The sequence below is a fragment of the Rutidosis leptorrhynchoides genome, chromosome 4, assembly GCF_046630445.1.
Source record: "Rutidosis leptorrhynchoides isolate AG116_Rl617_1_P2 chromosome 4, CSIRO_AGI_Rlap_v1, whole genome shotgun sequence".
In the NCBI taxonomy this organism is placed as follows: domain Eukaryota; kingdom Viridiplantae; phylum Streptophyta; class Magnoliopsida; order Asterales; family Asteraceae; genus Rutidosis; species Rutidosis leptorrhynchoides.
Window position 1 is genome coordinate 429,010,954 of NC_092336.1, and position 22,632 is coordinate 429,033,585.

A 22,632-nucleotide genomic window follows, 5' to 3' on the forward strand; every position below is an offset into this window, starting at 1 on the left:
TATTTCCAGGCCTTTGGTTTATGTATGAAATATTCTCTCTTTGTTCCATTGTTAATTCTATACTGAGACAATCTTTTGTCAAATGTGGTCCTCCACACTGCTCACAACTAATTCGTATTGAGTGAATATCCTTAGTCATCTTTTCCATTCGTCTTTCCACAGCATCTATCTTTGCGGAAATGGAATCTAAGTCATGGCTAGAATCGGCTCTAGCTGCTTTAGATGATCTTATGATATCTTTTTCTTGGTGCCACTCATGTGAGTGGGAAGCAGTGTTATCAATAATTTTGTAAGCATCAGTTTCGGTTTTCTTCATAATAGAACCACCAGCTGCTATATCTATGTATTTCCTTGTAGTGATGTCGCATCCTTGGTAGAATATTTGTACTATTTGACAGGTGTCTAAACTGAAATGACCCGTCCTAATCCATCTGGACAGAGTCTTCAACAGTTGGTCCCATTGCGAGGTTCTAACCTCTATATGCCATGAACGAGTCCATGTAATATGAGCAAATGCACAGCGGAAGATTTCTTTCGTACCTGAGAATAAACATGCTTTAAAGTGTCAACTAAAAGGTTGGTGAGTTCATAAGTTTATCATAAAATAATAAAATTCATCATTTTGATAGACCACAAGATTTTAAATGCTACATGGTACAAATGGGCCCGAATCCTATACCCACCTGTAATGTACATGCGATATCTTTTAAATACAGTACACCTTTCTCGTGTACGAAATCATCTTTCATAAATCTTAGTAACTGTACACATATCTCGTGCACAAAAATAACATACACATAACCTGTGTATAAAATCATTCTCTCGATACATAACATTCATATCAATTGGTGGCAATTATCATGTCCACATAATTCAGTGGTGGCAATTATCATGTCCACATAATTCAACGGTGGCAATTATCATGTCCACATAATTCAACAATAATCCGCAGAACTTCTGTCTGCATAATAATTCATTCGAGGAATGTTTTGCTTGTGTCTATCTCGTCAAACATTTATAAAAGTATTTCATGTATTCGCAGTTCAAAATATATTTCAAAAGCATTTAATAGAGCAGTTGTAAAAACAGCGCATGTATTCTCAGTCCCAAAAATATAAAGAGTAAAAGGGAGCAAATGAAACTCACGCATATAAATATTGTAAAACAGTTAATAAAGCATTTGCATGTATTCTCAGCCCAAAAACGTAAAGAGGAAAAGGGAATCAAATGAAACTCACAATACTGTATTTTGTAGTAAAAATACATATGACGACATTGAACTATGCAGGGTTGGCCTCGGATTCACGAACCTATATCAATTGTATTTCTATTAAAACATATAATAGAAATCTCATAATTTTATTTATTTATATACATTATTTATATATATTTCGTAGTTATCTAAGATTTATACTAGATTCTATTTAAAAACATATACTTTATTTTATATCTTAAATTATATGTTATATATACTTATTTTGTATATGTATATAAAGTGATTAATATATTTATATTAATATCTATATATATTTAGTATTATATTATAAATACCTGATTTGTTGTATATAAGTTTTTATATAAGAAATATTAATATGTTTTATATGTAGTTGTATGAAATATTAAAATAATTATAGTATATGTAATAACTATGTTTTATGTATAAAATATTTATTTGTTTAAAAAAAAAAGTTTTGCTAATAATGGTTTAATAATAATAATAATAATAATAATAATAATAATAATAATAATAATAATAATAATAATAATAATAATAATAATAATAATAATAATAATAGTGATAATAATAATGATAATAATAATACTAACTTTTACAAAAGTGATACTAATACTAATATTAATGATAATAAAACTAGTTTGTGTTATTTTTGTAATGATAATAATGATATTCCTAATCGTAATAAAACCTATATCAATATCACTAATACTAATAATAATAACACTAATAATGTTTAATGATGTTACTTGGAAATAAAATGATAATAATATTAGTATTATTCATAATTGTAATTATATTTATAATAATAACTAACATCTATTTTAACATTACTAATAATAACAATTCTAATACTTGTAATAATAATAATAATAATAACTTGTATTATGATAGTAATAATAATGATTATCTTAACAATAATAACAATAACAATAATAATAATAATAATAATAATAATAAACATAATAATAATAACTAATAGTAATAATAATAAAAAAAATAAGAGTGTATACCCCTTTTATAGCTTTTTCCAAAAAAAATGCCCTGAGCGGGACTCGAACCCGAGACCTCTCAGTTTCACCCAACATTCCTTAACCATTCCTCCATTACCATATATCTGTTTTATTTCCCACACATATATTTATAACCAATCTTATTTCGGTTTCCCTTTTCCACTTTTATCTTCTCGGCCCAAGTATTACAACAAGAATCACGGCCCAACGGTATGTTTACAAATCCCAATTTGATAACATATATAAACGGCCCAATTAACTATTAACTAAACAAATGAATACATGGAACAATTTACAGGAGTTGATAGAATTTTAGCCGTCGAATTATTAAGTCACAAAAAGGGTTTTCCTGTCGGCCACAAACGAAAAGGAGGAGCAGACGCAACAAACACGTCGACCTCAACTGAGCTCATAATCCTCTCATCTTCATAGAATCGTATATCATCATTCATAATCATCTAACAACCGAAAGGAAAACGAGTAGTTGCGTATCCAGATTAAATAGTAACAAGTGGGTTCGGTTTAATCTTAAAACAGAAAATTATAGGAGCTGAAGCAGATGGGTTTGGGTCTTCGGATAAAACAGAAACAATGGACGTAGCAGCAGGTGATAGCAATGGTTGATTGATGGTGGTGGTGTAATCACGACAGGAAACAGAATTAGAGAAGTTCGATGGTGAAGTGTGGCGTCTAAATAAGAGAGAGAGAGAGATGAGAGAGAGAGTGGCGGTGAGGATGGTGAAGTGGTGGTTGTAGGGTTGATCGAACATGGTGATGTTGGGTTAGTGATTTATGATTATTTAAACAGGAAACAAGATCAAATACAGCAACATAATGGATTGAAGGTGACTGTTTTAAAGGTAACAGATGGTTCACAGGTGGGTGCGGTTTAGATGGGTGTGGCTATGTTGAAGGTGTACAGCAGCAATTTGGGGTTCATGGTGGGTTCAATTCGTACAGTAAATTGAGTAGTATGCTTGGTTTTTTTTTTGTGGTTCCCAAATAGAATATAAACACAAGTTGAACTAACTTGTAGGTGGGTTTAGGGATGGATGTTGGCGACGGTTCAAGAGAGTAAAGGAGAGGGATGGTAGTTCATGTGAGGGTGACTAGTGTTGGATGGTGATGGAAGGTGGTAGGATGTAGTGGTGTCGGAGATTGACAATTGAATGGTAGTAGGGTGGCCGTAGAATGTTGTGATGGAGGAAGGTGATCATCGTAAAATAACAAGAACAAAATGGTAGTTGCAAGTTTTTGTTAAGTTGTTGATGGTAACTTAGGAAGGGGAGGATATTATTGAAGGTGATGGATGGTGACCGAATCATAAACGAAGTATAAAAAACACAAGTGGTGATCGATGTGGAAGTGTTGCTTACGGTTAGGGTGGTGGCCGGTGGTTTATTCATAGTGGCCAATGGTTGGTGATGAAACTCGAATGGTTTGATTGAATGAAGGTGGTCTGTAGTCTATGATAGACATTCCCATATGCATGTTTTATATATAAATTATATTATATTAAAAGTAATACAGTAATCATCTTATTATTGATAAAGTCACGGATGAAAAATAGATGTGTCAGTGTGTGTCTCTAAGTTTATATATAAAAATATATAATATGGATTAAAACAAACATAGTATATGATAGATGGAAAGAACATGCACATATCAATAGTATAGCAGCCATCATAATTGTTTTCTTTCTATCGACACTTTAGATATTTTCAATTCGCAGAGTGCTATATCGTACCCTATTGTTAATTAATGGCGAATAAAAAGGTCTCAGAAACATCCCAAATTTTTAGATTAAGTTCCTTTATTTATTTCAGTCATTATGGTATAAAATTTGATCATTAATTTATTAAATAAAAATTACATCAACTGTCCCTCTCAATTTTGGGTAAAATATAAAAATGGTTGAAATTAAATAACTAGATCCTAAATACATTTTTATTAAGCCTAAAATTTATAGAACTCATTTTCGGATCACCACTTATTTTAAAATCATATAAGTTCGAATTAAACTTCTCTAAATAATAATCGAAATGTCCAACGAGTATTACAATCATTAAATCATTATATTTAATATACACTATACATATATTTATATTTATTTTTATATGTATACACATTTATTTACAAATAATAGTTCGTGAATCGTCGAGAACAGTTGAAGGTCAAATGAATATATGAAACAGTTAAAAAAAATTTAAGACTCAACTTTACTGACTTTGCTTATCATATCGAAATCATATAGAGATTAAGTTTAAATTTAGTCGGAAATTCTCGAGTCGTCACATAAACCATGTTGCGGACATCCTCTTAACAACTTTCCGTATCTTGTCCATGCCTCATATAGAGTTTCATTCGGTTTCTGTGTGAACGTAACAATTTCTGCTTGAAGTCTTACGGCTTTAGATGCAGGAAAGAATTGTTTAAGAAATTTGTCAACTAAAACATCCCATGTATCAATCGCCCCTTCAGGTAACGATTCCAACTAATCTTTGGCTTCTCCCTTTAAAGTCCAGGGAAATAACATGAGATATATCTGTTCATCCTCCACTTCTCGGATTTTAAATAGTGTGCAGATTCTATTAAAGGTACGTAAATGTTCATTTGGATCTTCCTTCGGCGCACCACTAAATTGGCATTGATTAGTCACCATGTGTAGAATTTGTCCTTTGATTTCATAATCTGGCGCATTAATGTCTGGATGAGTAATTGCGTGACCTTGGCCAGTGCGTTTAGCTCTCATTCGGTCTTCCATACTTAAAGGTTCCAGATTCTCCATAATTGAATTTGTTGAATCGGTATCACTAGATGATTCTGATTTAATGGTTCGTTCCTCAACAATCTCTGTTTGAATGATTGGTGGCTCCGGAGGAAAGTTTAATGGTTCAGGATCTACGAACCGTTCTTGAATATTCTCTGGATTCTCAATTGTGAGGTTGGGTTCAAAAAATGGATTATCGGAAATTTGAACTGAAGTACTTGGTTGACTGGATGACGATTCTAAAGAAAAATCAACGGCGGTTATATTTGCTAAATGTCTTGATCTAGTTACAGGTGGTGAACGTACAAAAGGTGGTGAACGTCTTGCTCGGTGCATTCACTGAATATCCTATTAGTTTTAAAAAGGAAAGAAAAATTATAATAAGTTATCCAATCAATAGACTTTTCTGATTTTGCCCACGTTTCGAATAGCCAAAAGATGCAGCAGAGGAGCATGATTCGTTTGGTCTCAATATAATTGAGGACTGTTTGGCTCCAATAACCCGGTCTACGTACAAATCCAACTATTACTACGAACCAGAAAATTTTGATGTCTATTAATTTAACCACTTAAAATAAATTTTCGTAATTTTAAGAAATTTAGATAAGAAGTAGAATAAAAATCTATGTCCTAAAACTAGAATAGCGAGAAATAAGAAAGAAAAAGAGTTCGTCGAAAAAGGTCGAAAAAGAAAAATGGTTGAAAAATAAAAGGTGACGAAAAAATAAAAGAAACTTATAAAACTTAAAAATACTTGACTAACCTAACCTTATTACTACAACTAACTTAAAATTATAATCGCAAATTGAGATTACTAATTGGAATGATAATTGATACATAGTAAAAGGTGTCTAAAAATCTGTGAAAGTGAGTTATAGTCCCACTTTTAAAATCTAATATTTTTGGGATGAGAATACATGCAGGTTTTATAAATGATTTACAAAATAGACACAAGTACGTGAAACTACATTCTATGGTTGAATTATCGAAATCGAATATGCCCCTTTTTATTAAGTCTGGTAATCTAAGAATTAGGGAACAGACACCCTAATTGACGCGAATCCTAAAGATAGATCTATTGGGCCTAACAAACCCCATCCAAAGTATCGGATGCTTTAGTACTTCGAAATTTATATCGTATCCGAAGGGTGTCCCGGAATGATGGGGATATTCTTATATATGCATCTTGTTAATGTCGGTTACCAGGTGTTCACCATATGAATGATTTTTATCTCTATGTATGGGATGTATATTGAAATATGAAATCTTGTGGTCTATTGTTACAATTTGATATATATAGGTTAAACCTATAACTCACCAACATTTTTGTTGACGTTTAAAGCATGTTTATTCTCAGGTAAATACTAAGAGCTTCCGCTGTTGCATACTAAAATAAGGACAAGATTTGGAGTCCATGTTTGTATGATACTGTGTAAAAACTGCATTCAAGAAACTGATTTCGATGTAACATACTTGTATTGTAAACCATTATGTAATGGTCGTGTGTAAACAGGATATTTTAGATTATCATTATTTGATAATCTACGTAAAGCTTTTTAAACCTTTATTTATGAAATAAAGGTTATGGTTTGTTTTAAAAATGAATGCAGTCTTTGAAAAACGTCTCATATAGAGGTCAAAACCTCGCAACGAAATCAATTAATATGGAACGTTTTTAATCAATAAGAATGGGACATTTCATATACCAATAGTACATACATCTAAAAGCTGTGTATTGTACGAGTACGAATACGGGTGAATACGAGTAGAATTGTTGATGAAACTGAACGAGGATGTAATTGTAAGCATTTTTGTTAAGTAGAAGTACTTTGATATGTGTCTTGAAGTCTTTCAAAAGTGTAAGAATACATATCAAAACACAACATGTATATACATTCTAATGGAGTCGTTAAGTCTTCGTTAGTCGTTACATGTAAGTGTTGTTTTGAAACCTTTAAGTTAACGATCTCAATTAATGTTGTTAACCCAATGTTTATTATATCAAATGAGATGTTAAATTATTATGTTATCATGATATTATGATGTATGAATATCTCTTAATATGATATATACATTAAAATATCGTTACAACGATAATCGTTACATATAAGTCTCGTTTCGTAATTCCTGAGTTAGTAGTCTTTTTTTTTTTTACATATGTAGTTCATTGTTAACACACTTAATGATATATTTAAATATCATTTTATCATGTTAAATATAGTGTATCAATATCTTAATATGATACATATGTATTTAGTAGACGTTATCATAACGATAATCATTATATATATCATTTCGAGTTTCTTAACTTAGTAATCTCATTTCTTATGTATATCACACATTGTTAATATACTTAGTGAGATACTTACTCATCATAATCTCATGTCAACCATATATATATATATGACTATATATACCACAACATGTAGTTTTTACAAATTTGTAACGTTCGTGAATCGCCGGTCAACTTGGGTGATCAATTGTCTATATGAAACTTATTTCATTTAATCAAGTCTTAACAAGTTTGATTGCTTAACACGTTGGAAACATTTAGTCATGTAAATATCAATCTCAATTAATATATATAAACATGGAAAAGTTTGGGTCACTACACTTGATACCTTTTGAATTTTTTTTGTTTCCGGTCTATCGGATTTTTGAACGACTTAACTATTGTAGACCATTCCGGGTAAATTCCATCCGCCAAATAATAACCCTTAGTAAACGTACATCCGTTAACCGTATACGTACATGGTGGTGCTTCACCGGCTAATAACTCACTAAACAAGTCGGATTGATTTAGCACGTTGATATCATTGTTTGATCCGGCAGTTCTAAAAAACGCGTGCCAAAACCATCCATCGTACGATGCTACCGCTTCAAGCATAATTGACTGGTAACCATGGTCACCTCGTATATAATGACCCTTCCAACGTGCCGGACAATTTCTCCATCTCCAATCCATACAATCAATACTTCCTAACATCCCCGGAAAACCATGTATTTGAGCATGTTTAGTGGTCAAACGTTGCACATCTTGTGCAGTTGGTCGTCTCAAATATTCCGGACCGTACAAGTGGAAAATACATTTGCAAAAATTGTTCAAACAATCATATGAGGTTTGTTCACCCATATGCAAATACTCATCAAAAACATCGGCCGAAGCGGCATAAGCTAGTTGACGTATGACGGATGTTACTTTTTGAACAATATTAAAACCAAGTAATCCGGTAGCATCACGTTTTTGAATAAAATAACTAAAATATTTAGGAACCGGAGTTTGAGAAAAGTTCAATATACCTTGAAAAATACGAAGAAATAGAGGTTTGCTCATTCGATAACGATTACGAAAATAATCGTCTGGAAATGTGGGATTGTCGGAGAAATAATCATTCCATAAAGCCAATGCACGACCCTGACGATCTCTATGTAAATATCTTCTAGGTGCCCGTGGTATTTGTTCTACTTCTTCGTTATCACTTAATTCATCTAGCGCGTCAATGGCTTCGAGTGCTCGATTCGTAGTCGTATTTCTGATCGATAATACCATATTTACGTCGGGCTCGGAGTCGGAACTCATTTTGTTTATTTGAGTATAAAAATGATGAATTGGGTAGAAAATATGAAATGAGAGTGTATGTTAAAAATATGGTTTGGTGTGTATATATAGTGTAAAAAATGAAAAAAAAAAAAAAAATAAACTAGCCGTTAAAGAGCCGTTGGGTTTAATTCAAATTTTTTTTTCCCTCACCCTTTTACGTCCACAAACATGCTCAAATTAGACAGAAGGCTGGGCGAAATGGGCTGGGCGAAATGGGCTGGGCGAAATGGGCTGGGCGAATCGAGGGCGGTTTCTGGGCGGGGTTCGTGCCAACGGCGTCCAGGGTGGGCGAGGGTGGGCGGTGCACCTGGACGAACCGTTGGGAGAGCTCTAATAAAACACGATACTTTCTAAAAGACATATCATTGAAGGTATAATTGAATCTAAGTCGCCAAACATTCCAAAGAGCCGAGTATAATATGACGTAGTTTGGCTTTGAGTTGTGTTTTACTTTGGTCCATATGGAAGTGGAGAAATAAATTGGTGCATAATCTAGTTGATCGTCACATTACTATCCTTAACGAAGACATCTTGATTTCTACCAATTTGCTTACACGTCTTTGAATAATAATCAAGAAGAATAAGTGGACAATTTCTTTGGAAGATTGGAAATGAAATCCCAAAAATCTTATTGCTAGCTGAAGGTGTATTTTGTTAGGTTATGGCCTAATAGATGTAAGTTTATGTTGTATATGTGGCGTATATAGCTGCTTCTTTGGTGCCATGTCTATCTTGTTCCTAGCAAGCTACCAAATTACTATGTCTAGCTTTGATACCATACAAGGGTTAATAATTTATGCTCTTTGAGTTTGTCATTAATCAAATATATAGTACATCATACGGAGAATTAGAGTTAGGCCTACATACAACAACTATAGAAAGATATCTTATCAAATCTTAGTCTGCTAGTAAATCATCTAACTTGTTCTCCAAGTATTTCTTTCATACCGTTTAATACCCCTCTCAAACGAAGAAGTAGTGGTCCAACACCAAGCTTGTCACAAAACAATTCAAATTGCTGAGGAGGAACACTTTTTGTAAAAATATCTACAACTTGTAAAAAAGTTGGAACAAATTTGGTGTACAACTTTCCAGAAGATACTAGCTCACGGGTGAAGTGATAATCAATACCAATATGCTTAGAACACTTGTTAGAGACTGGATTTTAACTTAAGAAGATAACACTTTTTGTTGTTACATATAATCGTTGGTCGATCCGGAGGTAAGACAAAAAGTTCTCATAGTAAATGTGTAATCTGAACAATTTCAGCAGCATTATTAGCAAAAGCCCGATATTTAGATTCACAGCTCGACTACGAGACAGTAGGTTGCCTCTTAGCACTCCAAGAGACAAGATTACCTTCCAATAAAGTAAAATGACCATAAGTAGAGCGTTGTCTCGGTACATCTAGCCGAGTCGGCATCAGAATACATACCCAAGTAGAGATGGTTTAATGGTGTGCACAAATGTGAGTCCATAAGTAATTGTACCTCGACATAACGCAGAACGCGTTTGACAATTTGAAAATGATCAACTGAGCATGTAAAAATCGAGTAACCTGACTAACTGTCAGGTCTAGTAATCGTAAGATATTGCAACGGAGATTGATATTGCGTGAGATCCGAAAAAGGAGAGCGGGTATTAAAAAATATTGGCCAAGTAAATCATCTTACTTGTTCTCCAAGAATTTCTTTAACACCGTTAATAGTTTTGTAAGCCCAATTGGGCATGGTGTTTATTAGTAATACAAAATACAAATTAGCCTTTCCAACAAAATCTCTACTACACAGTAAGGGAATAAATAAGCTTACTCCTGAAGAAGAAGAAGAAGCACACGATTAATTTTTGCAACCTCGAAACAATATATCCATTGCAATTTACATCGATTCACCTTTTATGCTCTAATAATAAGGTATCGTAAAATACGGTTCGTTTTTTTTTCTATACTTCTGAAATTTAGACTAGGGTTTATGTTTGATTTTACAATTGTTGATATCTAAATCTGATTGCGGTTTTAGTTTGTATCTTTATGTTGGTTTGTTCGAATTCAATCTCAAATTTTGCGTGGATGTGATCGATATTAGTTTGTATTGTCCTTTTTTAAGTGATTTAGTTCATTAAAAATCGTTACATCTGATATCAGTAATTACGTTTTCTGTTTTCGTGTAAATGGATACGCCACTTCACCATTTAGTTGAGCCAAGTAAAACCCTTAAAAGAAGGCTCACAAATTGATTTTATCGGTTGCTTTTAGTTTTCTTATATTCCATGTTCATCTTATGGTATACACTAGCGTAAAACGGGTACACGAATAAGGGAGTATTACTTAGATGTACAATAGCGTATGAAATAGGAGATAGTTGAAGGGAGGAGAAGGATAAGTGAAGTAGAAATCGAGAAAAATCTAGGATCAGTGATGGTTTAAAAGATAGAGAGAAAGAGGCTAAAAGTTTTGTTAAAGATAGTAGCAGAGACCGAATGTATGTGAATACCTTATTTACTTGGTATTTTATTTTGAATGATTTAGAACTAATTGAAACTATAGATCGGTAGAATCATGTTATACACTACTTATACCGAGACACAAATTCCTAATCTAATAAGTAATAACTAGGAGATTTTCTGAATGTTAGTAAAAAAAGAAATGTCAAATGTGTCATTGAGAAGAGTCTGGACTAGTTGGTGAAAGAATGATATTCTTAATTTGGGAGTAATTAGCTATGGTATTCATATACATACATTCATAAAATTAACCATCTTACGTATGGTTTCTTTTTGATTTTGTGCTCTGAGTACTAAGGTCACATATTTACTTATGGCTTTTATCTGTTAGGATGAAGGAAGAACGGTTGAAAAAGAAGTCTGATGGAGCTTCAGATATATTATCGTGGGTTAGTAAAAGCCGAAAGCTAGAGGAGACGAAGATGGCTGAAAAGGAGAAAGCACTGCAATTCTCAAAGATGCTTGAGGAGCAGGTTCGTTATATACTTATATATTATATTCATCTGACATTTTTATGTGTGTGAATTAGACTGATTTCTTTCTATTATGCCTCTGATGAATATAATTTGTGAAAATTCAGGACAATGTGATTAACGGAGATGATGAAGATGAACTGCCAACTCGTCAGCATACATCTCGTACAGTCTCTTCTCTACATATATAAATCACTATAGTTCACATATCCCTGATTGCTTGAGGCACAGTTGTTTATTTTTTCTTATTAACTTATCATGTTACATACGACCAGCGTGTGTAAAAGCTTAGTTTTTTTTTGTACCATGTATACTTTTTCTTGTCCTAATTATTTATTGAAATTATGCTGGCAGGTGACCTGGCAGGGTTTAAAGTTCTCGATGGCCTTGACAAAGTGATTGAAGGCGGTGCAGTTGTTTTAACACTAAAAGATCAGAACATACTTGCTGATGGTGACGTTAACCAAGGTAATTAATTTCTCTTTCTTTTTTTTTTTTTAAATTAGTTTTCCTGTTTCTTCATCTGTCATCTTTAGTGGTTTTTTGCTGGACCCAGATTTCCTAAGGTGACTTTACATTGTATACACCAGAGATTGATATTCTTGAAAATGTGGAGATCGGTGAGCAAAAGCGGAGAAATGAGGCTTATAAGGCGGCTAAAAAGAAAACTGGAGTTCACGATGATAAGTAAGTTCAATAGTTGAATTGCTCTGCTTCAGATTATTGCTATATTCTTTCTATAATGGGTTGAACGGGCAGGATAAATAATATCTAAAAATGATTTTGCCTCTGATATGGGTAAAAAAATTGCTGAAAATGTATTCTTAGTGCACAAGACGTTAAAACTTCCCAAAAGGTTGAAGTTAGTATTGGAACTTTTAAATCATATAGCCTTTATAAGTCTGCTTGACATACTTATTACATCATATTAATATGAGGTATAATAGTTCTTGACAAAAAATTGTTAGACCTGGCTAGCTCTGTTTTCTAGCAAGGATTTATCATAGGCTAATCTTACTTTCTGGTCATTTTGTCTTGCAGGTTTAATGAAGACCCTGGATTTGAAAAGAAAATGCTTCCACAATATGATGATCCTATTGTGAACGAGGTAAAGATTGTAACTTGATTATATCACTACTTACATTTTTAAATATAATATTTATCTTATACATATACTTTCTTCCAGGGTGTAATTCTTGACGAAAGAGGCCGTGTTAGTGGTGAAGCAGAGAAGAAACTGGAGGAGGTAATGTCTGCTTATTTTAGTGTTTGATTTTTAACATCTGCGGGTGCTTCTTCCTTTCCGAAAATACAATGAAAATTGGAACTACTAGGTTTTATATTTTGGTTTTGTTGTTATTTTATATAGATTTTTTTGTTATTTTAGATATATTTTGATTTGGTATTGTGTTCTTTTGGTGTTCTCCAACAGTGTTTGCTTTTACTTGCAGCTTCGAAGAAGGATCGATGGTGCGTCGGTGACACCTCATTTTGAAGATCTTACTTCAATTGGGAAAGTCACAACAGATTATTATACTAGTGAAGAGATGCTAAAGTTTAAAAAGCCCAAGAAAAAGAAATCATTAAGAAAAAAAGATAAGTTGGATATTGAGGCTCTCGAGGCAGAAGCCCGTTCTGCAGGGTTAGGTGCTGGTGATCGTGGTTCACGGGCCGATGGAAAAAGGCAGGCCCAAAAAGAGGAAAAAGAGAGATCCGAGGCTGAAAAAAGAAGCAATGCATTCCAATCGGCGTATATTAAGGCCGATAAAGTGTCAAAAGCACTTCGAATAGAGCAAACTCATACTGTTCAAAATGCAGATGAAGATAATATAGTTGTTGGTGATGAAGACGATGATCTTCATAAATCGTTACAGAGGGCAAGAAAACTTTCTCTTAAGAAGCAAGAGGATGGAAATCCATCTGTGTCCCACACGATTGCTCTACTTGCTTCTTCGACTGCTATGAATGAATCTCAACTTGATTCTTCCACCATTAAAAACACAGATGCAGACAATGGAGAGTCAAAAGATGATAAGGTAGTCTTTACACAGATGGAGGAGTTTGTATGTGGTCATCTACTTGATAAAGGTATGCTATTCTTATTCATATTTAGGCTTTAAGACATTTAGCTTTGTATACAGTAAATGGTTGAGGTCAGGCAGGTTGGGTAACGGCCTAACGTGTCAAAATGGGTCTGGGTTGAAACAGGTCATGATATAAATACGGGTCAAAAGAGCAACATCCTTTTTTGCATTTGCTGACAAACGAAACATATGATGTTTTTTCTAAATTTTATTTATCTCTATTTAAGATTCTGTTATTTTATGGTTGCAGAAGCTCATAATCCTGATGGTTATATGGAGGAGGATGTAGCACCAGCAGTATCTGATCAAGGGCAAAAAGGTAAAAATGGTGGCTGGGCAGAAATGAAAGATGTTAAACCTGATGAAACGATTCATGAGTGTTCTTTGGGTAAAGGGTTATCTGGTGTACTTCAGCTACTTAAGAGTGGAAATCTAAAAGATACTGTTGAATTGGGTGGTCGAAATATGGACAAGAAAAAGAGTAAACTTGTTGGCATTGTTAATGAGAATGATGATAAAAAGGAGATACGTATTGAGAGGACGGATGAATATGGAAGAATTGTAAGTACTCACTACAAAAACTAGAGGTTTATTTGTTATATCATCTGTTAATAACTTATACCTGGCAAACGAGCCATGTTGGGTCGGTTTGGGTAATGGGTCAAAATGGTTTTGGGTTGAAATGGGTCATGGGTCAAACGGGTAAAAATTTGATACGGGTCCAAACGGGTCAGGTTGGGTCGGTTTGGGTAACATGTCGAAATGGGTAATGGGTCAAATGGGTCAAATAGGTCCAAACAGGTCATATACTTTTACATTTGATTTTTTACGTTGATTATATTGTTTTAGTTATTGTTAATATTTATTATGTATATAAGAAAATAATAATTGATATAACCATTAATGCTTTCATAGATATTTAAATATTTCACGGATGAATCTTGTTATGCTCGACCCATTTGACCCATTCACAAGACCCATTAGACCTGTCTCTATTTATTGAACTTTAGGATTTGATACCCATTTGACCCGTTCTTTTATATTTTGTATAAGATCCAATAAGTTGAAGAAAAATTCATTGGACCCATTTGACCCAAATATGAGAGTATGGGTCTCAATTGCCAGGTATATTATTAAGGCATTTGCTATAGGTGGAAATTTTGACCCGTTATTTATAAATGGTACGTTTAAGCTATGTTTAACGGGTCGAATGTATATCGCGTCAAGTATATATTTTTGGATAAAAGATGAATGGATGGAATGTATGTCGAGTCAAGTATATATTTTTAGATAAACGATGAATGGGTCAAATGGGTTTAAACGAATTTGAAGTTACCTACAATTAAAATTGTAATTGTTTGAGTCTGTTAGGTTGTTTTATTTTCAGATTTAGATTATCATTGTAGTTATAATGTTTGGGAGGTGATTTATACAGCACTTTAAAAATGTTATGCACACCGCAATCATGCATAAATGATGTTAAATCATGAAATATTTTATCAATGACTGAGATATATTGTTTGACCAGTTGACTCCCAAGGAGGCCTATAGGTTACTTTCACATAGATTTCACGGAAAAGGGCCCGGCAAAAGGAAACAAGAAAAACGGAGGCGACAATACGACAAGGAGTTGAAGGTGAAGCAAATGAATAATTCAGACACACCATCAATGTCTGTTGAGAGAATGAAGGAAGCTCAATCTAAGATGCATAAACCTTGTATTGTTCTTAGTGGTCATGTCAAACCAGGGTATTACTTATCTTCTTTAATTGTTTATTATTCTTATATTATTATAAATTATAATATAATTAGCATATCATGTATAGATGAATGAATATTATCTTTTTAAATGGATCTGGTAACAAAATATTATTTACTTATTCTTTTTTTTTTTTTTTTTTGATTAATTTGTTTGTCAAATGAAAAGTTTACATTTGAGTGACAGATGACTTGGTAATTATTCATTTTTCTTTTAATGTCTTAAATTGTTTAGGCAAACGAGTGATCCGAGAAGTGGGCTTGCTACAATGGAGGATTTACCAGGGAGGTTGACACCCATGGTTGGTGATAGAAAGGTCAGTGCATCCATTTAGACCATCTTCTCTCTCTTGTAAACTTATTTGTGGAAATTTAATTTGTTAAGTTGTGATAAACCTCGCTTGTATGTTTTTACTTTCAGTTGGGTATAAAACGGAAGTCTAAGCCTGGAGATATGGGCCCGCCAAAGAAGCCTAAAACCTGAGTTGCTCGTGACGTTTGTTAGATTAATATCTACAATTTCTTGACTGGATCTCAATTATAGGAACATCTTACAAGACCATAATTGTTCACTATAGGTATATATGGAGACAACACTTCAGGATGATTTTTCCGTGTCGTCAGTTTTGTTGCTTGGATATGCAACTTTTTTTCTAGTAGTTTCTCAAGATAAACAACGTGGAGGATTTAGTTTTTAGATCAAAATTTAACCCTATGGTTTTGTGTTTTCTTATTACGTAATATACTAAAAATCTTAAGATCCTAAATGGAATGAAAATAATATTTAACTCGTTGATCTTGGTGGTTTCTTTTTGTATATGATGATATGCCATTGCAACAGCTACAGTTTTAATTTGAATGGGTTGGAATTTGGAAAATCTGTTGAAGATTTATTTACTACGTTTAATTTTTCGACGAATACTCATACGCATATTGCATTTTATACTACGTGCATGTGTTTACCCAAACACTACACATACAATTTCATCTGTCCCATAAAGTGTCATGTTTGACTTTTCAAGATCTTACTTTTAAAATTTTGATTTCGAATATTTTTATTTATGTTATATTGTATTTGATGAAACTTATATGAATGATTCGGTTTTAAAATGTGTTTTCATTGATATAGGTTTCATCAAATATTATATGACACAAAAAACATTTGAAGACAAAGTTATAGAAGTATGACCCTGAAAAGTCAAACATGGGTATTATGAAATGGCAGAGTAATACATATGACAAGAAGTGAAGACATTGAACCAATTATTATGGCAATGAAGTTATAAGATTATTGAGATAGATCATCATTATTCACCAACATTCTTTCTCATCCATTATGAGGAATTTTCTCCTAATGAATATACATATACAAATACAATAATATATATATATATATATATATATATATATATATATATATATACAATGCAAATGCCAACAAAGTTCACTTGTGTTTCATGGGTTCTGATTTACAAATGGGACACAGGTTCTTGATTGACAGCCACTTTTTGATGCATCCTACATGAAAATCATGTTTGCAACCTTTAAACATCCCAACATCATCCATGTTTGCATACTCTTCCTGCAACACCAATCAATCAGATTTGGTTCATAACACAGACCACAAACAAACATTTTATGCAAAATATGCATTCATAATATTCTAATCTCTACAACTTACCTAGCTAACATGTGGTAAAAAGCCTGCAATTCTATTTTAATCTCATAACCTAATAAACTTGCTAGCATGGACCGATCATCTGAGTTAGATGTATGTATCAAAGACAGTAAAAAGTAAACTTTTTTACCCCTCTAAACTTTTCCTTTTATATATAATATAATCACCGCCTTGTAATCCTTATATTATACTTTGTTGAACATAAACTTTCATACAGAAAAATGATATCGAATTAGGTTGTATATATGTCTATGCAGATAATCAAAACTATTTATTTATTTTGACTAAGAATTCAGAATGGATAATATGAAATCTCACCAAGCAGATCACACATGTTCGTTCCTCTTGTATTTGATCAGAGGAACAATATATCGATTCTCTTAAACACTTCGAGATCATATCCTCCGACAAGCCGGTGTTCACGGTTCCAATCCGTTCCCCGAGTGCAAGAAGCTCCTGTAATTTTCCAATTAAACAAGAGACGGAGAATGTAACAAAGAATAATTATGTTAAAATTTGCTGACCTCATAGCTCATGTCATCTATGTCAAGCCTCATTTCCCGATGATGATCAAACAGATTTCTTGATCCGAAGGCGGATTGTTCCATAATCATGAGACCCTACAATTACATAAATTAGTTTTATACACAAAGATCAAGTGGGTTACATTGCATTGACAAATTTGCTTATATCTCAGATGCTGACCAAGTTTAACTTTGACCGATTTCCCGATTAATCCCGAGTTTGGGCCGATATCATGTAGAAAATTTGCAAGGTCTTCAACAAGGACATACCTCAGGAGATTGTTGATCATGAGCATTTGCGTCCTCAGAAAATGATGTATATCTATCAAACGACATCCTTGATCGTGCATTTCGATCGCTCGAATGCCAGACGATCGTAGATCTCGGATGCGGGGACAAATAATGCTCGTTGGTTAACTGCAAACCTTCATCTGCAGTCCCCAATTGTAGGCTGCTAGACGAAGCCCTCAAACTTGGGTCAGATCTCTGAATATAGTTCCTCCAAGTTCCTCCAACATTTTGCATTTCGGTACACATAAAATCTTGAGGGACATTTTCGCTAAAACTACCGCTTTCAACAGAGAACGGATTTAACTCGTGACCTGCAATTCAGAATCATTTATTAGAAACTAATGGAGTTATTTTTATTATATATATGTATATGCATGTATGTATATATAGTGAAGGGATCCAGAGCGAACTAAGGGTGATAGAGAACCCATAGAACCCACAAATTGAGCACAATTTGCACACATATTGAGTCAATCTGCACACAGATTGAGCTCAATCTGTTCCATACAGATTGAGTTTAAAGTTCTCTGAGTTCACTCCTACCCTTGGTTCTCTCTGAGTGTGTGTGTATATATATATATATATATATATATATACATACATACATACATACACACACACGCACATATATATATATATATATATATATATATATATATATATATATATATATATATATATATATATATATATATATATATATATATATATATATATAAGTGGGTAAGAATTTTACAATGAACAAAAGGTGTATTAGTTGGATTCCACTGACTCATTGACCCGTTCGAAGAATCATCCACGGGTGGACCGTTAGGTGTAGTCCTGCTTTTAACATTCCTATGAGAATTTTCATCACCGTAAACGGGCTTCACGTTATTACGATAATCCCACCGGGTACGAAAAAAGTCCATATTACGAGTTTCTTCCCACGGGCTAGTGTGCATAGAGATATTAGACGAACTACCACCAACATGATGGTTGATATATCCGTTCGTACCATCGGTTGAAGTATCCAGGCTTTTACGTTTACGACGCCATCTTTCATTACTAGTCCTAATGTCAAACGAATCGTCCTCGTTAACTGGTTGACCGTTGTAGCTGGATGAAGGTGCATGATTCCCGTTAGTTTCGGGCCGTGTAGGAAGATCTGATGGGCCAGAAGTGTCTTGTTGATCATGCTGTGTTTGGTTGTTATTAGATATTGAAGAATATGCATTTGATACAGGAGAAGAGTTACAATTAGAAGCATAATCTTCTCCGTTTATCGACATGTTATTAGCTGGATATGTATGAGAACTGCTTTCAGCAGCATCACTGTGTGCTGAAAATTAGATTTGAAAAGTTTTATCAGATAAAAAAATGTGAATTATGTGGTACGAAATAATCAGAATCTAATAAACACTTATAAATTATAAGAAGCTTTAGTGTATGGATGTGGCTGATTTGATTGAAGTTGTTATAATAAGATAATCACTTGTACAGATGTCTGAAGTAATTTATATGTTGGTTAAAAAAATTAAAGCTTTTATTTTTTTATGTTTGACCCGTTAGAGACAAAACATGCCCATATCAATCCACACAAAATCAAATTGGTTAAAAATGACAACTTTACTTGTAAGTCACACTAGGGCCTAGATAGACATAGGCAGTCCAAAAACTGGCGACATAAGATTCAAGAAAGAAGTATAAGTTAAAAAGGTTGTAAATTTGGGTACCCGTTTGATCACAGGGATGATCCGTCAAGTTCCATCTCTGATCATTTTCAGTCTCAAACATAATCGACGGGCTGAAAACATGTCGATGCCCCATGTTATGGGGAACAAAAAATCAGGATAATTTATTCCCAACTGCAGTCAACAAAATTATAAAAATGTCAAAAGATATTACAACAACCAAAATCGAAACAACACCTTGACAATAGCATAAGAATCAAATATGCACCAAAACTGCCATTACATAGACATAAATTGAGGCAATGACGTACATTAAAGCTTGGGGTATTTATTTATGTTATATTACAAGCACAACAAAATATATAGCATATGCAAGTACACAACAAAATCTCACCTTATAATTCAATATTAATAAAAAGTTATCTACTACAATACAATGTGAATTATCATCATGAGGTGAACATTTTTAGGAGAAACTTTTATTGCCAAATGAACAACAAAAAAACATAATTAAATTTAACCAAAACAGAGACATATAAGCATCATTCTATATCTCAGCAGATATAAAAATGTAAACATTTAACAATTTATATTGACAATCATAGAAAAAATTAAAATTATAAATCCAACAAAAACCTGCAACATAATTCATGATCGTTAATTAATTCCTTAATTGACCGAATCAAATAAAAACGTAAAACTTACAAAACAAAATTGAAGTCAGCAACAAGTTTTGATGATCGATTGATTGTTAGTTAAAATTAAAGAAAGGAAGGAAAAAAAGGTACCTAATTTATGCAAAGGGGGGGTATATTCGGTGGAATGATGAAATGGGCGTGTGAGAATTGGACAGATAGAAAGAACTAGTGTTACAACCCTCGCTTCGCGCCGGGGTTCGGTTTTCAATGTATTATATTGCGTTTAGTTTGTAAAATTATTTTGTGGCTAACGATGATATCGTTGAAGCGCAACTCGAGTCGAACTAAAAGGTATAATCCGTGAAAGATTTAAATGTTATTTTAAATTAACAATATATGTACATCTCCGCGTTTCACTATGGAATTGTCGACTTTTAAAAATTTAACGCAAAATCGACGTGTATGAAAAGTACCTCAAATATTTAGCGTTTTTTAAAAAGCGTCTGATTTGCGTATAGTTAGTGACAGTGTGCTCCTAAAATTGTTTCGAGTTTAACGATGGTTTCAGAAAAATTTAACTCGGTGCGAGCGAGAAGATATGGCCCGTTGAATATTTGGGTGTAGTTTTTTTAAATTTTTTTATGAAAATGAGTATTTGACACTTTACTCCCTGTTTGGGGGTCGATTTTAATATTTGAACAAACTATGAGGGTTTTTTTTTATTTAAAAAAGGTGGAAAAGGGGGAAAAAAGTGAAAGAACGAAAGCACCGCTGGCGACTATTATTTATTTTTGTCTATTAGGTAGTATATAAAGTATGTAGTCGATTTATAACGAATGAGGAGTTTAACGGTTAAAGTATAAAATGTTGAAAGTTTGTGATAAGTTTGTAAAAACCATAAAATTAGATATTATATATTTGTTTGGGACTAAAATGTAAGTAAGTAAAAGAGGGGGGGCGTTTTGTGAAACTTGTGGGTTACTATTCACGTGACCTTTGCCTTTTAGATATAAGGTATAATATAAGAAGGTAAGGTGGGTTGGTTTGGGTATGAATTGGAATAGATGAAAGACGTCCGTAAAGTGATGGCACTTAATTTTGGATTTTGGGGTTCCTTTGATTTATTTGAAGTTTGCAACAACAACAACAACAACACCACTATTGTATGGGAGGTGAGAGGTAAACAATCCTTCCTTTATCCGAGAATAAAAACAAGTCATTTATTGAAGTTTGCATTTAGCTAAATTTCATTTTTGACTTGTTTATATCTTAATTTTTTATAACGGCCCGAGAGGAATCGAATGCTTTCATTTGCATTAACGCACGCTATATAGGAAATTTCAAGGATCGAACTCAGGTTGCTTGACAACTAATCGCGGGTCCAAGGTTGCTTGACAACTAATCGTGAAAATCATTAAATGTAGAATGTTGAACAATACATGATGTTGATTTAACTTTTAATACTGAATCATTTAGAATTAAATTTATCTTTTAACCATTAAACATATAGAGCATTAATAATCTGTTTATGTACAACTCATAATTCAATAAGTAAAAGTGTTATTTTCTTTGTCACTTAATCCGGAAATTATTCTGTTTTCAAGACATAAAATCAGACATCCATTCCCAAATTGAGCCAAATGGAAACAAAATTTAATACATAAAAAAGTAAAAAACCTCTAAGTTTTATGTAATATCATCCTTAAATCATATCCAAAACATTTAACAGACAACTATATTGAATTTTTTTATTCATTATCACGTTAATAAGGTAATTTTACCAAATTCACGTCGTTCCTTCAAAGTTATTATCAACCAGTTTATTTTCATTCAGAACCAACTTTATTCAGAAATTTCAAATCATTCGAAAAAAAATTATTTTTATTCTGCATCTTTAAAAAAGAGATTCTTGGTGAAAAAATTTATTTCTATTCTTCATCACTTGGTGAAAAATATATAATAAAGAGTGTTCTACTTATTGTCATCACAATGGGGACATATAACGATATGGAGGTCGATGTCCCTTTTGTCTAACTCGATTCTAACTGGTAGTCTTCGTTTCAATGCTCTTCACATGAACACTGTAGCGACCCCGACAAATCGTCAAGTGACGGCGTCGGCTACGTGGGTCCCATTACCTGATTATAAGTCTTTAAGATAACGTTTGACCAAAATATGTCGCCTTCATTTCAAAATAAGGATTGTTTTAAAGTTTACAAGAATTGTTCAACCAAAAGTTAAGTTACAACGTTATAAGTACGATTGAAATCTAGGCGACACGGTTTAAAGTAAAGTCAAAAGACGCTCCATGAAATGCATGTATACTCGACATCGGATGCAAGTATCAAATAGTAAGCGGAAGCATGTTTCACATATCGTGCATGACCTGAGA

At 33.1% G+C, this 22,632-nt stretch overlaps 3 protein-coding genes across 3 annotated transcripts; 1 reads left to right on the forward strand and 2 right to left on the reverse strand.

Moving 5' to 3' along the window:
• Positions 1 to 2,579: 2,579 nt before the first annotated feature.
• On the reverse strand, positions 2,580 to 8,567 carry LOC139842083 (uncharacterized). Its single transcript, XM_071832260.1, has 2 exons — positions 7,748 to 8,567; positions 2,580 to 2,671 (listed from the first exon to the last, which is right to left on the reverse strand). Exons 1-2 carry the CDS (start codon positions 8,565 to 8,567, stop codon positions 2,580 to 2,582), a joined length of 912 nt encoding a protein of 303 aa, XP_071688361.1.
• A 2,855-nt stretch (positions 8,568 to 11,422) lies between these two features.
• On the forward strand, positions 11,423 to 16,129 carry LOC139844276 (SART-1 family protein DOT2-like). The gene is made up of 11 exons (XM_071834494.1): positions 11,423 to 11,594; positions 11,702 to 11,759; positions 11,949 to 12,062; positions 12,185 to 12,281; positions 12,636 to 12,702; positions 12,781 to 12,840; positions 13,046 to 13,682; positions 13,929 to 14,239; positions 15,207 to 15,427; positions 15,672 to 15,753; positions 15,858 to 16,129. Exons 1-11 carry the CDS (start codon positions 11,454 to 11,456, stop codon positions 15,918 to 15,920), a joined length of 1,851 nt encoding a protein of 616 aa, XP_071690595.1. The 5' UTR covers positions 11,423 to 11,453; the 3' UTR covers positions 15,921 to 16,129.
• A 723-nt stretch (positions 16,130 to 16,852) lies between these two features.
• On the reverse strand, positions 16,853 to 20,465 carry LOC139842084 (uncharacterized). Its single transcript, XM_071832261.1, has 7 exons — positions 20,391 to 20,465; positions 19,645 to 19,776; positions 18,666 to 19,250; positions 17,909 to 18,240; positions 17,639 to 17,734; positions 17,433 to 17,570; positions 16,853 to 17,018 (listed from the first exon to the last, which is right to left on the reverse strand). Exons 2-7 carry the CDS (start codon positions 19,736 to 19,738, stop codon positions 16,881 to 16,883), a joined length of 1,383 nt encoding a protein of 460 aa, XP_071688362.1. The 5' UTR covers positions 19,739 to 19,776; positions 20,391 to 20,465; the 3' UTR covers positions 16,853 to 16,880.
• Positions 20,466 to 22,632: the final 2,167 nt, after the last annotated feature.